The sequence below is a fragment of the Microtus oregoni genome, unplaced genomic scaffold (genome assembly GCF_018167655.1).
Source record: "Microtus oregoni isolate MIOR12 unplaced genomic scaffold, Mior012 000002F_ref0000024, whole genome shotgun sequence".
In the NCBI taxonomy this organism is placed as follows: domain Eukaryota; kingdom Metazoa; phylum Chordata; class Mammalia; order Rodentia; family Cricetidae; genus Microtus; species Microtus oregoni.
This window is the reverse complement of record NW_024543061.1, coordinates 83,789,352-83,804,163: the sequence shown is the minus strand read 5'-3', so window position 1 is coordinate 83,804,163 and position 14,812 is coordinate 83,789,352. Positions and strand designations below refer to the sequence as shown.

The following is a 14,812-nucleotide window of genomic DNA, read 5'->3' as shown; positions in this document are numbered from 1 at the left end:
GTGGGTAGACTTTCCCCAATGTTGAAAACCCAGAGCCATGCTTTGGCAGCGAGGCAGGGCTACCATTAGGTCTTTTCTTAAGCCCTCTTTGTTCCCTGAATTTTTTTAACAGGTTAAAGGATTCTGAGACCCTTTTAAAGGTGTGGCCACAGGTGAGTGGCTTCTCTTCTGAGAGTTCTGTGAGTCTTCCACTCAGAAGGAGCTTTGTACATTTGCCATCAGAGGGATCAGCATATGCCCCTTCTCCCTGACAGCGAGCAGGGCCCTCCTGTGTCACAGGAGAGGTGATTGTGTGTGCCGAGTGAAAAACTAAAGGACATAAATTCAGTTGGTTTTACTTTGTTAGTTGAATTTTTTTCTGTATTAAATGGTTTTGCTAGACAGAAATTCTATTAATATAGTTAGCACCAGAAAACCAGTTGACATAAGGTAGGGGAACCTTCAGTAACCATCCTGAAAGAGAGGGTAACATTGCCGGGAGGATTTGTTGCTGTCACAAGACAAAAGGAAGATTTGTCAGCCCTTTTAATAGTTGTATTAAATATCCATCTATTCATTAATTTTTATTTGTTCATTTTGTATACCACATTGGTGTGTGTGTGTGTGTGTGTGTGTGTCACAGCAGGTGTGTGGGGGTTGGAAGACAACTGATGAGACTTGGTTCTCTCTTGCATCATGTGAGTCCCAAGCTTGTCAGTTTGACAGCGATGCCTAAGCCATCTTGCCAGCCCAAATAAGCATCTTTTAAATCAAGACATTTGTGAGGATAGGATGGTGTTCCCCTCCCCCCACCTTCATCTAAAATGTGGGCGTTATCTTAAGATTACAACATACCCACCTATATACTGAGACTTACCTATTGCTGTTGGTCTGTGGTTGAATATGTTGAGATAGTTAAACTCAGCTTTGTCTTTGGGAATTTAGGAGGAGAAATAAAATAATGTCAGGGTTCTTCTTGCTGTGTCTCACTGTTTACAGCAATTCTTTTCTTGTTTTGTTTTCTGTTTGAGACAGTGTATTTTCTTTCAGATTTTAAATTGTGTGTGTGTGTGTGTGTGTGTGTGTGTGTGCATGTGAGTGCAATTACCCATAGCAGCCAGAAGAGGGCATCAGATTCCTTGGAACTGGAGCTGCAAGTAGTTGTGACCCATTTGACATGGGTGTGAGGAACTGAATTTTTGTCCTTTCCAAGAGCAGCAAGGATTCTTAAGCCAAGGGCTTGTCACCTCTCCAGCCCCCCCCCCCGCCATCTTTCTTTTGACTGTTCTAAGAGATGGTGTGTTCAAACATTTCTTACAGATTAAGAAGTCCTCAAAGGAAAAACCACTGTTTTAAGGTAATGATGAAGAAAATACATAATATCAAACAAGGAAGGCAAGACTGGAGTGGTGTTGCCTCTCAGAGTAAGAGTCAAAGGGGAATGTGCCCTTGAAGAACAGGATCCTCACAGACGACATTGGAGAGCTACTTGTTCAGATATACTAGTGACCTTAGAAAGACTTCGAACTCATGGACTGCCGTTTTGGGCACTCCCTAGCATACATATGTTAGAAAGGGCCAAATTGGAGGTCATTTTGACAGATAAACACTAGTTCATAGGTGCTGTCTCAAGCAGTCTAACCCTGCAATACTTGAGGCCACTATAAGGTAAGTCTTCCGTTTGAGTGACAGGCTGGTGAAAGGCTCCCCGAGCCTCTGTGCAGTGACTCACATTTGTACGCCGGCTGGAAACTCCTTTTTTTAAATTTTTGCAAAGAGAGATCTCCCAACTTTGGGGCTGGGGAGGATTGAAAACAGAAGCCAGCAGCATGCCTGAGTCAGGGTCAGTTAATTGTCTGACATCGGTAGTCCCTGGATTTAGCACGGCCATCACACTAAATAATTTCTCTCTCAAAATAGCCCATGAAATTGCGTTAAGTATGAAAGCTGCAGCACACGTTAGCGATAGCTGTCACATGCTAGAAGTCATTCCCTACCTATGGCCATTTCGGGTTCCAGGCAGATGGTGTTTAACCATTCTTTCGGCAACAAGGAGAGGGAAGCTGTCTTCAAAGGAAGAGGAAACCCTGGCGACACCTACCCGAGAAAGGGTTCTACTGAGGAGTGACCTGTGCATGGTGTTAAGAGTTCTAGGATTCTTTTGAGAATTTTCCAGCGGTGTTCTTGAGCCTGCCTTCCATTTCCCCAGCCTGTGTGACAATAGAAATGGCACTGGCAAGAAAGCACGCTTGCTCATGTTTGTTCCGTCTTCCGTGATATTGCCACACCAGCACGGCAGACCACAATGAACCCCTGTCAGCGTTTCTCTTCCCTGGCCACTTGGCAAGACGAATGTGCAGTTCCGTGTATACGTTTGTACATGGTACCCAGAGAACCCACTGATTCCAGCCATCTCCAGTTTTCACCAGTGGGTTTTCATTTCCACGTTGTGAATCTTGTGGTTGGAATTCTTCTTACTGTATTTTATATGGGACACTTAGACAATAACAAATCACTTGTAATGTGGTCATTTGATTATTTTATGAAACAGAAACCCTTTGAAACCAATCATGCAGGGGTTGAATATGAGAAGTTCCAGAAATTTTCAGCTAGCCTAGACTACATGGAAGTTCTACTCTAGGCTGGGCTATAGAATGAGATTGCGTTTTAAAAAATAATACCAAAATTATTACAGTTAAAGTTATTTCACATTTTCTTGAATTCTTTTGAAGCTGTAGTACTTACCACACTGATAATAACAATACCAGTGTGTCCCGATCCATTTATCTTATAAAATGTACTCTGATTATGAGTAGGTGTCTATCAATCATGATATCATTGTTAATGTAGACAGTTCCAGCTACATAACTAGCCGGGTATCTTCATTTGCTCAAGTAATTGACTAAGTATTATAAGTTTATTTAGAATGCATTATGTGCTGGTCCTGAAATACTTAAGCACTTTAGCATTTCATACAAAATAACAATGTTTTAAAGTAATATACTTAATGTTAAACATTGGGACAACTGGATTAATATCATTGCCTACTGTACCCAAAGAGCAGATTTTGATTAAATATTTGGGGTGCATTTTTCTCTTTTGTCTGACACTCTAGCATTATGGGACTCCAAGTTTCTACTACAGAATTCAAATCAAAAATCAAACTTTTGAGACATATTTGAAAGTACTTATTCTAAGCTGGTGGCAACTCATGCTTCAACTCTAAACAGGCAGGGGCTGAAACCGGAGGACCATAAGTTCAAGAGTGGGCTGGGCTCTATAGTAATGCAGCAAGACCTAGTTTTAAAAAAAGAGTGTTCACACTGTTACACACAGTATTATCATGGTACCAATATTTTATAAACTTTAATTTGGGGTACAAATTTCCTGAAAGCTTTTAAGGTCTCACACAACAAAAGCACTGTCCGGGGGCCTCTGTTCAGCTCTATGTTTTTTGCGTGTGCTTCTTATGTATTCTGATGTCACAAGTGACAGGGTAGTGGACTCCTCGCCAGCTTATGATTTCACCTCCCCTGGGCCTACATGTGAACACTGGCAGAACTGGTGGTGTGTACGGAGGCCTCGGCTATGCTGAGTAACATCCCTGCTCTACTCTACCCAAGTCAAGGTCTTCGTGGTCTTAGTGCTGTTAGTTTGAACTATCATAATTAAGGTGCCATTTTTAAAGGGGTCATATTTTTCTGCCCGGTTTCTAATCTGTCTCAGCTCTTAACAAGCCGACTATGTTAAATATACACACACACACACATATGTATATGTATATACATTGTTTTTAAAATGTATGTGTGCATGCATGCATGTGCGTGTATTGCTCAAACTTGTATCTTTTACATGAGGATTTGAACTCAGGTCCTCCTCTTTTCAGAGCAAAGCTTTTTACCCACGGAGACAGCTCCCCAAACCTGGTAACTAGCTTCAGATCTAAAACTCACTTTCAAACCATTTGCAGTTTCTCATATGTTATTTTTGTTTATTTGGCGTTTGTATATTTCTGAAGTGTGCATATATTATGTAGTGGCTACAGCAGCCAAACAGAAGGTGGGGAAAGTCTCTCCTTGTAACAGAGCTGGTTTTGAAAACCAGTTTTCTTACCTGTGCTGGTGACCTTCAGGATTAGAACATCAAAGAACAGCCAGAGGTTGATGCTGTAGGGAGACAGCAGCTGGGACCATGTGGATCACAGCTTCCTGCCTTATGGCCGGTATCGGTATCCTCATTTCTAGCTTTTGGCTGCCACGGTGTCTCCTCTGCTGTCCCCACTCCCATGATTCCCCTTAACATACCCTTTCTCTTGCTTTCATATTCCCTCTTGATCCAAGACAAAACAATAGTCACTAATTAGAAGGGGAAAAAAAGAGATTGAACATTTTAAAACACATGGAACCTTAGAGTTCCTGTGACCATCACTGACAGAAGAAAATACTATTTTATATACATTATCCATCAGAGTGCATTAGAAGATGGAACTCTTCAAGGATTAAAAAAATAGATATTTATGATAAATGCCATGACTTTCTCAGTTTTCTATTTAAAAGTGGGCTGGCGCTGTAACAGAAAATAACTGGAGGCTAATGGGATAAAAAAAATAATGAGTAATATCCTTCCCCCTCCCCAACTGCTGAAATGAGGCCCAAGTCATTTTGACACATCCCAGTTAACAGCTTTTCAGGGTGGGTCGTAACTCCATGTTTGTTAGTGTCTTAACTCCATAGTGACATACTCAAAGCCTATTCGACTTTGATTGTGTGTGTGTTTCTGGATCTCTCCTGAACGATGGGTCTCATGATTAAGTTATTTTCAACTTCGTCCCCAAATTTCTTAGCGCTGAATGACGGATAAATACACCAACAGGAAAAGCGATCCGTGATTTTCACTCAGAATATGTGTATGGCGTGTCGTTGTGTATGCCTGAAGAGTAAACTTACTGTCCGCCTGTCGCCAGGATAAAAAAAAAAGTGGGACCTAATCAAACTGCGGTAGGGTCAACCCTTGTGGTTTTAAAGGGCCTTAATGTTATCCAGCTGCAGACTGAAAGGGGTTGGGAGGGGAAGCTGGAAGGAGTGGAGGGGGCTGGAGGGGCTATGGAAAAGCACAGAGAGTCTGGCTTTTATTTTTATTTTTTTTTTTAAAGTGAGTTCAGTGCCAGGCTGGACATTGGGTGTGCGGACTATTGAGCCATTGTCTCTCCTATTTCCAGAGTAGCCCCCAGTTAATCACTTCGGCTTTGAAGGGAATTTCCTCGTGGAATTCTCCACAGAAAATCTAATCAACTGACCTGCCCTCTCAACAATGGAAGGCTTTTCCCTCTCTCCCTTATTGGGGCGGGCTCTGTAATGTAGCCTTTTGTGCACAATGAACCCTCCCAGTAGGAGTGGAGAGCATGTGTGTGAGTGACTGTGTGTGGAGAGTACACTCTCTGGTGCTGTAAGTGTGAGAGAACTTCCTAGCCAGACGCTGCGGTGCATGGGAGCCGGCACCATTCCCTCCTGCTTGTGGAGGTACCTCTGTCAATCCGTGTCAAAGGTCCATTACCTGATTCCCTTCCTTGCCTGCCAGATTTTTATCTAGATAATTGGAACTGCTATGGAGGCTCTGCCTTGCCAGCCAGCTTAGGATTTGGAGAACCAGAGTTTGTCCAGCTTATCTGTGGCTGCCTGGACAGAGGAAATTAAAGAGCCTTGGGGCTGGGGGCTCAGGGGCTCTGTCCACCCTGAGCACCAGGGTGCTCTTCGGGAGCAGGACAGTTGACTGGTCAGGGCTGTCTTCTGGTTGGAGTTTGGGATTTTCCTGCACTCCTGTATGCTGCGTTTGGCATGCGAATACCTGCTCTCCTCCATGCCTGGTTTCTGGAGTTTGGAGCTACAGAAACTTTGCCTGGGTTGCCAGGACATTGCGAGCACTCTGTGGAAAGCTAGCTAGCTCTGAGCCCGACAGAGTGAGTGACAGGCTGTTTACAGGTTTCCTTGAAGGGGCCTCTGCTATATTTCAATCTGTCAAAGTTGCTTTTCTTCCTTCAGAACAATGCCTGATTGTTGTGTGTGTGAGAGTGTGTGTGTGTGTGTGTGTGTGCGCTCGCGCACACACACACACACACATGCTTGTATGTTTCCGTGTACGCTTGTGGGGGGGGGGGTGAGGAATAACAATTCTTTGTGTAAAAATGCCGTGACTATTAGTGCTTACTTAGTTAATACTCAGTTTGATTGGGGCTCCGTTATTACAAAGTTATTTTTTAATCAGCCCCAAATGTATTTTGCACAGTGATACTGGTGGTGGCGGCGGTGTGTGTATGTGTCTGTGTGTATGGTGTGACTTTTATTATTTAGAGGAGAGAGCCTGGGAGACATGTTACGAGTTGACTTCTACCATTCCGTGATGTCCAGGAGAGAGAATTAAGAGGAAGAGACAGGCACCAGGAGGTTGTCTAATGCTAGCAGCCAGCGTGTGCGGCTGTGCGGAGGGGCAGCAGCCAGACTGCTGCTGTAAGTGTACTACCCCTTTAAGAGAATGGTCAAGGAGTCCTAGAGAGAGAGAGAGAGAGAGAGAGAGAGAGAGAGAGAGAGAGAGAGAGAGAGAAGGGGAGGGGAGGGGAGGGGAAGGGGGAGAGGGAGAGGGAGAAAGGGAGAGGGGAGAGAGAGTGAGAAGAGAGAGACACACAGAGAGAGAGAATCTATTGGTTTAGAAGGTTTGGACTGACTTGACAGGTTCAGTTGGAGCCGATCATAGGTGGCCGCCGTGACAAAGGGAAGCTGTGCTTTTCCAGCATGCTTACTGACCCTGATTTACCTCAGGAGTTTGAAAGGTGAGTGCTCTTTGGTTTTTCTCCCTCTAATATACCGAAGTGCAAACTCTTCCATTTCACAGGAGTCTGTGAATCCCCTCCAAGATGCCTCCCCCGGATTGCGTGTGTGAGAGCGGCTAGGGTCTCTGCAGCCTTGGGAGCTGATTTCTGTTGTGGTTGCCCGGACCAAATTGAACTGATTTGCAAAGTCTCCTCCGAGCTTACTGCTAATGTTTTTAGGTTGCGTCGGATCACAGGCAGGAAATTAAATGAACATTAAGCATCTCTCTTTCCTCCCCCCATCCGTGGCTGCTCGCTTCCTCGCTTGGTCTCCTACTTTCTGCTTTCATTGATTGCCCCCACACACCTTTTGTAGCCGACTCGCATATTCAGGATCTCTGCCTCCTGTAATTTCTCAAGTGATGAAGGCTTCAGTGGTGTTTAAAGCGGAGGCTGTTAAATTCCTGTTTGATCCCTCTGTTAAACTTTGGAAACTGCTTGGAAAAACAGGACCTTTTGTTGATATGGGAGAGCGGGGTTGTTGTTGTCTTTTATTCCCCAAAGAAAATTTAACATCACAGTTAAATATTAGTAGATAGTTATGGAGGTGTCTGGAGAGGGGAGGTCGGGGATGAACAGGACACCCCCTTTTGAAGTTTTGTGCTCACTTTTGTGCTCGCTGTCTGAACTGTATTTTGATAGCCAGACTTTTCGCTGTGCTGTGACGGGAGCTAACTGTATTCGTAATTAGTTGTTCCTATTTAGAGAGGTATGTGCACTTCCCTTCCCGTTTGATGCTGCAAGTTACATGTGGGCTTTTAAAGGATTCTAGCCCTCCTCCTGTCCATGTAATTTACACATCACAATTTTCAACTTTGAGTTCGTATCCTAGTATAAGTTCAGTTTTCGAACTATAAATAGATTTTTGTTTGCCATTAAAAAGAACTCAAACTTCGTATTCTGTATGGTGAATTTAAAAAAAAAAAAGCTAAAAAAAGCCAGGATGCAAGATCCCCAGGCTTTTTTCATTTTCATGCAAGCTATACCTTCTGTATAAACATTTGTCGTATCTGACGATGCAACTCAAGCTAGGTGCTAGACCAGCTGGTTAAAAATATGCTAAGTCAAGCTGTTTATCACTCAAACGCCTGAATTTGAGATGAAAAGACGAAAAAAGAAAGGACAAGGATTAAAACATTCTAGAACTGAAGTCATGGGGGAGAGAGAATGTGGAGGAGAAAATAATGCTTGACTGTGGTCACATCCCCGAGAAGCCACTGTGTGCCCAGGGAAGAAAGTGGACAAGGTGGTGGCTCCTAAGTCCCCCTGATCTAGCTCTAGATCCTCTCTACTAAGAAGGCGGATCGTTCCTCAAGGTTCTGAATTATTTTTCCCCAAAGTTTCCCATATGAACTCTGCTGGCCAGTGAGCTCTCCTTTGCAAACGCAGTCTTGTTTCTATGTGGATACTCAAGTTGTTCACACTGGAGCACATTATTGCCTAATGGAGCGATTTGTTAATTGAACAGAGTAAGTTTCCAGCAAGTACAGATGAACACCCTTATGATATATACTTTTTATTTTTTTGCAAATAAAACTCCCAGTGATTTGTAGCGTGTTATCAGCCAGGCTTTATAAAGGGGCAGTTACACATTAACAGACTACACTCTATTTCTCTTATAGGCGAGCTGCCTGCTGGGAACTTTATTTGTATTTTTTTTTTCAATTATCTCTTTTTAAGCCAAACTTTTCCCTTTTACATCTTAACGCTCAACTCTTCTAGCATTGTTTTGTGTTCCCCTTCTAGTGATGTTTTTAAGTTCTTTTCTGCATTGTGCAGGGGCATCCATGTTTAGCTGGGTAATTAAATAAGCCGGTTATAATCAAGTAGTTTGCGTGTATATGTGCCCTATGTGTAAGCAGCAGTAGTTAAAGTCATTTTGAAAACTGTCTCACAATCTAGCATTTTTAATAATTTACCCTGAGATCAGATTGGGCAATACTTCCCCAAATCCCAGCAAAGCCCTGACAGTTTGTGTACTCCTCATTCTTCCATTGCCACTCACAGAGCAGATCATGTAGATCGATACAGGGCTGAATATTGAAATTCTCCAAAGAGCAACCCCATAATAGCACTACCATATATCATCAGAATGAGGTTGGTTTGTTCTCTGTGTTCTCCTGTGCCTCAACAGCGATTTGCAACTTTTGTTGAATAAGTAGGTCATTTTTATTGACTCAATTTTCATTCTATTTGCTCACCTGCCATCAAAGAGTTTTTCACTCAAATTCATTTAGTCTTCTTAAAGAATTCCTAATGTCTTCATAAATGGAAAATTAGGCGTAGTGGGCAGCAATTAGTCAGAGTTCAGGTGCCATTAAAGTTTTAAGTGATTTGTATCTCTAACGTCACTGGTAGGGTAGTGCCCATCTTCTCTGATTCCTCCCTACCCAATAGACAGAGCCTTGGAAACTTCAAGAAATAATTTAAAACTTTCAGATCAGTCTAAGGATGCAGATTTAGGTGATGAGTGTCGGTGTTTCCAGCTGCAGGAAGGGACAGACTCAAGAGTCTCGGGTTGACAAAGGGCTGTTACATAGCTAAGGAGCAGATGACAGTGTCATTGTCTGTGAGGGTGTTCAAGAGGTAGAGGGAGGTGCATTTCAGAAGTAGCAGGCTTGAACAGCCAGCTCCTGCTTCCCGGCAGCTCCTGCAGGGCTGACTGGGTGACTGAAGGGCAAATCTCAGGTGCGGGAGGAATGGGCAATGCATGGCCCCGCAGATGCTAAGAGAGACAGACCTCGGGTCCAGCTATGGCTACGCACCACAATGGGCAGCATTGTCCACGTGCCGTGAATAGAAGCATCCCTAGCCCTCCGGGGAGGTCTTAGCGAAGTCACTGTCCTTCCATCCAACTGAGAGTTAAAGAATGAGATATTGTGACTTCAGGTTTTTCATTTGAGAATGTCTTTTGTCTCTCGACACTTCAACACGGGAAATACTTGCTTTAGCCTGTGGTGCGACTCTCCTGCTGCTGAAGGAGAAACAACCATGTCTGAGACTTTATCACCGGCACAGTTGTCAGCTGGTTTACTTCATGAGTGTGGCCGTCTTCCATGTGAGTGTTCCATGACCAGGTTACCTACCATGCTTCTCAGTTGTCCAACTGGAAAATTTCATTTAAGGAAGTAAAAGACTTCAAAGTGCATCTATTTAAAAAAGACTTGCTATTCCCAGAAAGAAAGAAAAGTTAGGAGTGAAGGATGCAGCATGTGGCCTCAGAGCCTCCCTCATGCAATGGTGTGCTTCTCTCCAAACGGGTACCGACAGCAGCCTCTTTCCCCATGTCGAAGGGAGCCCTGCAGGGTCAAGACCTCATGCAAAAGAAAAGGAATTAGCTCAACTTACACTTAGCCCATTCCCATTGGATTTATATACAGTCAGCCCAATGGGAGAGATTGTTTTATTATAAAAGTCCCCACTTTATTCTGAAGCAGGGAATATCCTTCCAGGTCTGTGAAAATCATTTTTGCAAATTGCCATGGGAAACTACTAGCAACATGTAAGGCTACCCCTCCCAATATTGGTATTTTAGTTACTGCTCCTCCCAATAAAATATATTTTCTACCTGGGCATTTATTCAATATCATTGGAGTCTTATATAAAAAAAAATCTGTTCTGCTCCTAAGTTACCAGTCCATTCAGGTTAGCAGGTAGCTTCCAGACAGGAATTTAAAAGGTACCTGCCTGGCTTTTGTCACCCCAAGGCAACTGTAAGCTTACAGGTCTCATGGTCAGTGTGTTCTGATGTTGCTTTGGCCACTTGAGCTAGTCCTCACTCACTGCTACTTCTTGCTGGAGGACGTAGTCATTCATTGCAGATTGTAATTGCCATCCTAATAACTTGTGAGCTCAACTGAGCTGACACCTTGGTTTGGAATGCAGCTCACTAGAAGCAGCGTGTAAACCGCACTTCTGTCCCACACCCCATTCTGCCTGAAGACTTGGCAGGAGTCTCAGTGATCACCAAGAACAATGCAGGGTTAAATGCCAGGTGGCACTGTGGCCAGATCAGGGGAAAGCAGGCTGGAGAAATGGAAGAGGGTGTTGCTATTGATTACATGTTGATGCACTTTTTACCGTGCCTCAAATATCAGAAGCACATATTAAAGTGAGTGTTCTTGGAAAGCTTTTTCACTGAGATTTACATGAGCATCGTCGATCAGAGGCAGATGAGAAAACCTGTCTGCTTTGGAGTATCTCAGCCTTCTAAGGGTTGGAGGCTGTATCTCATGGATCTTGTTCATGCCACATTGACAGAGCATTATCCCCAAGGGGTGTCTCATTTTTATTGTCTGGTCTTTCCTTGTCCATTCTTTAGCTACCTAAGCCGTATGTTGTATCGTGCAGGTATGTGTTATGTGGTCTAAACACAACTCGTTTATAGATTAGTTTTAAAGGCATAACTGTTGGGTGCTGTTTACCTTGTAAATTTGCTATTCCTCTGTAGTTTTAGTGAGATTAACCAATACCATGGGGCATCAAGGAATGGAAGCCAAACTCTCCATTCTTCTCTTGTGCTAAGTCAGTGTGCTCGGTTCTGAGTCAAGTGATGGCAGTGATCTTAAAGGTGTGACTCACCTACGTGTGAGTCCCACTCTTCTTAATCCAAACATGCTAGTGGAGAAGAAATTTACAGAGAGATCTCATTCCTCCTTAATTCTGTCCTCCCTGGCTTTGCACCTAGGGGTGGCACTCTCATTGGCAGAACATGTAAAATTCAAATGCGGTGCACATGAAGTAGATCAAGGGGGATTGCTAGAGCAAGAAGAGAAAAAAAAAGACCCACTAAAGACTAACACTGTTTTCCTTAAACGAGCAGGGTTGATTTAGGTTTACATCTGGAGACTGTCTTCTACTCCTTCCTGTGAATCAGGAACCTTTCCCCCTCTGACTCTGTGTTCTGCCCTGCAGCCTGGAAGCCTCTTTGCCTTTTCTTTGCTGTCGTCTCCCCTTCCTTTCCCCTGCTAGTTGAGAGTTCCCCATCTCCTCGGGAGATCCTGTGGCGTATGGTTCTGCTTGTCCAATAGGGGGGTGTGCGTTTCTCCACATCAGCATCCCTTTCTCTTGGAGGCTGGGAGTGAAAGCTCAGCAGTGCTGTGTTGCCAGCCTTTGCCAGCCCGAGAAGTCACAGCCTCCAAGTTGCTCCCAGCTCTTGCGCCTTCTTTGTGGGCATTGCGTTCTGCACGTTGGGCTGCCGGCAAGGACCAGACCAAGGCGAGATTTAGAAGAATTCTGGTGAGAACTATTCTGAGGGATATGGCATTTTAAAAGAATTGCAGTAAACAAACAGAATTGCAGCGTCAACAAAGATAATTAGCATAAACAATGTCGTTTTAGGACAGGTGGTTTAAAAAAACAAACAAAGCAAAAAACCCAAATATGAACCCAATTTGAATTCTGCCAATTTGGAACCATTGAACCGTAATCTGCACCTCATGCGCACTGCCCAGGTTTGTTGATGAACTTGTTAAAATGCATCCTTTCTGTTTCTTTTGTATCATTTTCCAGTCATTGTGCCCTTCTTTCACCCAGCTTGAATGTAATTAATCTATTAAAAGGTAGTTTAAGGACCTTTATATTCATAAAACATGACAGAAGGAAAACGAAAAACAAAAGCTTCAGGGTGTTCAGAGATATTTCAGATCCGAAGTGAAATGACTTCAGGCTGGAGCTTGACTCCTCATGTCCCGAGTCTCCAAACTCTTGCCTTCTCTCTTTGATCTAAGAAGTATCATTTGGATAATTCAGTTCTGCTGCGTTATTGATACATTTGTCATTGTCTCGTTAGTCTCAGTTGCTACTCTTTCCTCTCCTCTGCCTCGTCAGTGGGTGCATGTGTGTCTCCGGGCTGCTTGTCTTTGCTGCTTTCCTCTCTAGCTTGGAGAAGGGGGCATGGCATTGACTCCAGGGATGGACTTGCTAGTCACTGTGAGCTACGCTGTCTAACGCGACTGTGCTGTCACTAGGAGTTTAAATCTGCAGTCCTTCAGACTTACTACTAAATGACGTTTTTCGGAATGCCTTGCGTGGAAATGTTTTGACTCAAATGGGATGTGGAGTGCGGCTGCACGGAAAAGCTGTTTATTTTTCCTACATTAAGGATGAAAAGTTCTTTATTGGAGTTAACAGATTTTCCCCCTCTTTCGTATTCTCTCGGAGAATGAAGTCCTGCCTTCCCAAGTGTGCTTCTCTCGTAGACTGGTGGCCCTTCTTGCTGAAGCTGAAATAGGAACGTTTGTGAATGAGTTTTAGTTTCTCGGAGTTATAAAAATGTGTGTAAACTAGTAAATTGTGTCTCATTCATGTGCTGTGGAGATTTCTCCTACTTTACGGACAAAAATAATTTGGCTACTAACGAATTAGGGCTACCTGCCAGTCTCATCACGCACTGTAGGTAAGAGGGGGGCAAAGCAGGAGAGCTGCTGCCAGGCACCGGGGAAAGTTTCATGTGTGGTCGTGTTTCTATTTCTGCCCTTCACATCTCTGAAAGAATGTGTGTTTTAGAAAAGAAAACGTTCAAACACAGAAGACACGCTCTTTCTTCCGCAGGCATGCGTACAGGCATGCGTGCAGCCACTGGGATCTCTCTTGCTGTGGAGGCGCCCGGATGCCACTGGCCTCGCTTGCACCGCCTGCTCATCTCAATCTCCGTCACACTGAAACCTCTGAGTCAAATGCACTGAGAATAGATGCACAGGAAGATGGGAACTTGAGGGCACAGAGAATTCGCTAGAAGCCCCTTGCCCTGGAAGATGTGGTATTGTCAGGCTAGGAGACATAGGTCAGTTAGAGCTGTGAGTAGCTCTGGTGTCCTGAGGGATGTACCTTCTCAGATGGGATTTTAGGACATTGCTGAAAGCAGACATGAAAGAGTTAACCCACTTTGCCTGCTTTTTTTTTTTTTTAAATTTCTGAATCCAGGGGAAAGGAGACAGCCAAGCACATTGTGTATGTGTGGGGTTTTTTTTGTACATTTTTAATCAAAATTTATTTCAAATGGTAGTCAGTGTGTACTTAGCACTAAGAGGGAGTCACCGAAGGGGTGGTGAGCTGCCTGAGCCCCACCTCTGAGACTTTTTCATGTGAGCTGTTGAAATCTCATTTTAATAAATTATACGTATGTAGGTATATATAATGAGAGATCCTCCTAATGAAAGGAAGCACAGACGTTGAAAATGACATACGTTTCATATAAAAGAGTATGAAGTGGAAAAGTCCTACTCCATGGCACTGCTTCTTCATCCTGAGTTGATGTAGATCCCTCGACAAAGTTCTAAACCATGCTGGCTCTAATTGTGGAGCTGAGACAATTGTGTGTTTGCTACAATTCTTCCTTTTGGGTATTTACTCTGGGCAGGAGTTTGTTAGGCAATAGGCTACAAAGTCCAGAGAGATTTTTTTTTTTCTTTCTCACTCCTGTCCTGGTGCCCCTTTGCTCATTCCCTTGTTTTTGTTATCCCATTTGAATATTTGCTATTGAATTTCATAACAGATTTGAAAGGGGACTCCAGGAAGATGCCACATAAAATAAATGTTAAGAATTCATTTCTCTTTTTGTGTCAGCCGGAGGCTGGAGAGCCTGGAAGCCCTTCTATGTTGTTCCCAGTTCTTTAGAAGAGGGAGGATTGAACTTGTGTTCAAACTGCGGTGGCCCTGATTAACTCATTAATTCAACTCTGACCTGTGCCAACCATAGCTGAACACAGAGTATCAGATTGTCACCCTTAGCATCAGATTGTCAAACAAGAAGGAAACTTTAATAGACAAAGGCCTAGTCAACAGAACACCTGGGCATGTGTAAACAAAGAGAAATCCACATTTTCCTCTCCTCCAAATCAGAGCTAAATTTGGGAATTGTCTCTAGGTCCTGGGGGATTATGGGCTACACATCTTGTTAAGGTATTGTTTTATAAACTTAGAATTACTGGAAAAATAAAATGAATCGATTTTGACCGCTGAACAATTTAA

At 43.6% G+C, this 14,812-nt stretch overlaps 1 protein-coding gene across 5 annotated transcripts in view; it reads left to right on the top strand.

The window, feature by feature from the left end:
- The first annotated feature begins 5,921 nt into the window (after positions 1-5,921).
- The window catches only part of Sox5 (SRY-box transcription factor 5), a 380,838-nt gene continuing 371,947 nt past the window's right edge, over positions 5,922-14,812 (top strand). For 4 of the 5 annotated variants that reach the window (XM_041638650.1, XM_041638635.1, XM_041638643.1 and 1 more), the window contains exons 1-2: positions 5,922-5,935; positions 6,705-6,802. In XM_041638650.1, coding sequence (XP_041494584.1) covers positions 6,765-6,802 — 38 coding nt within the window. In that variant the 5' untranslated portion in view covers positions 5,922-5,935; positions 6,705-6,764. Of the gene's footprint in view, positions 5,936-6,450; positions 6,483-6,704; positions 6,803-14,812 lie in introns of those variants that run through there. The other variant, XM_041638628.1, reaches the window with a different exon arrangement.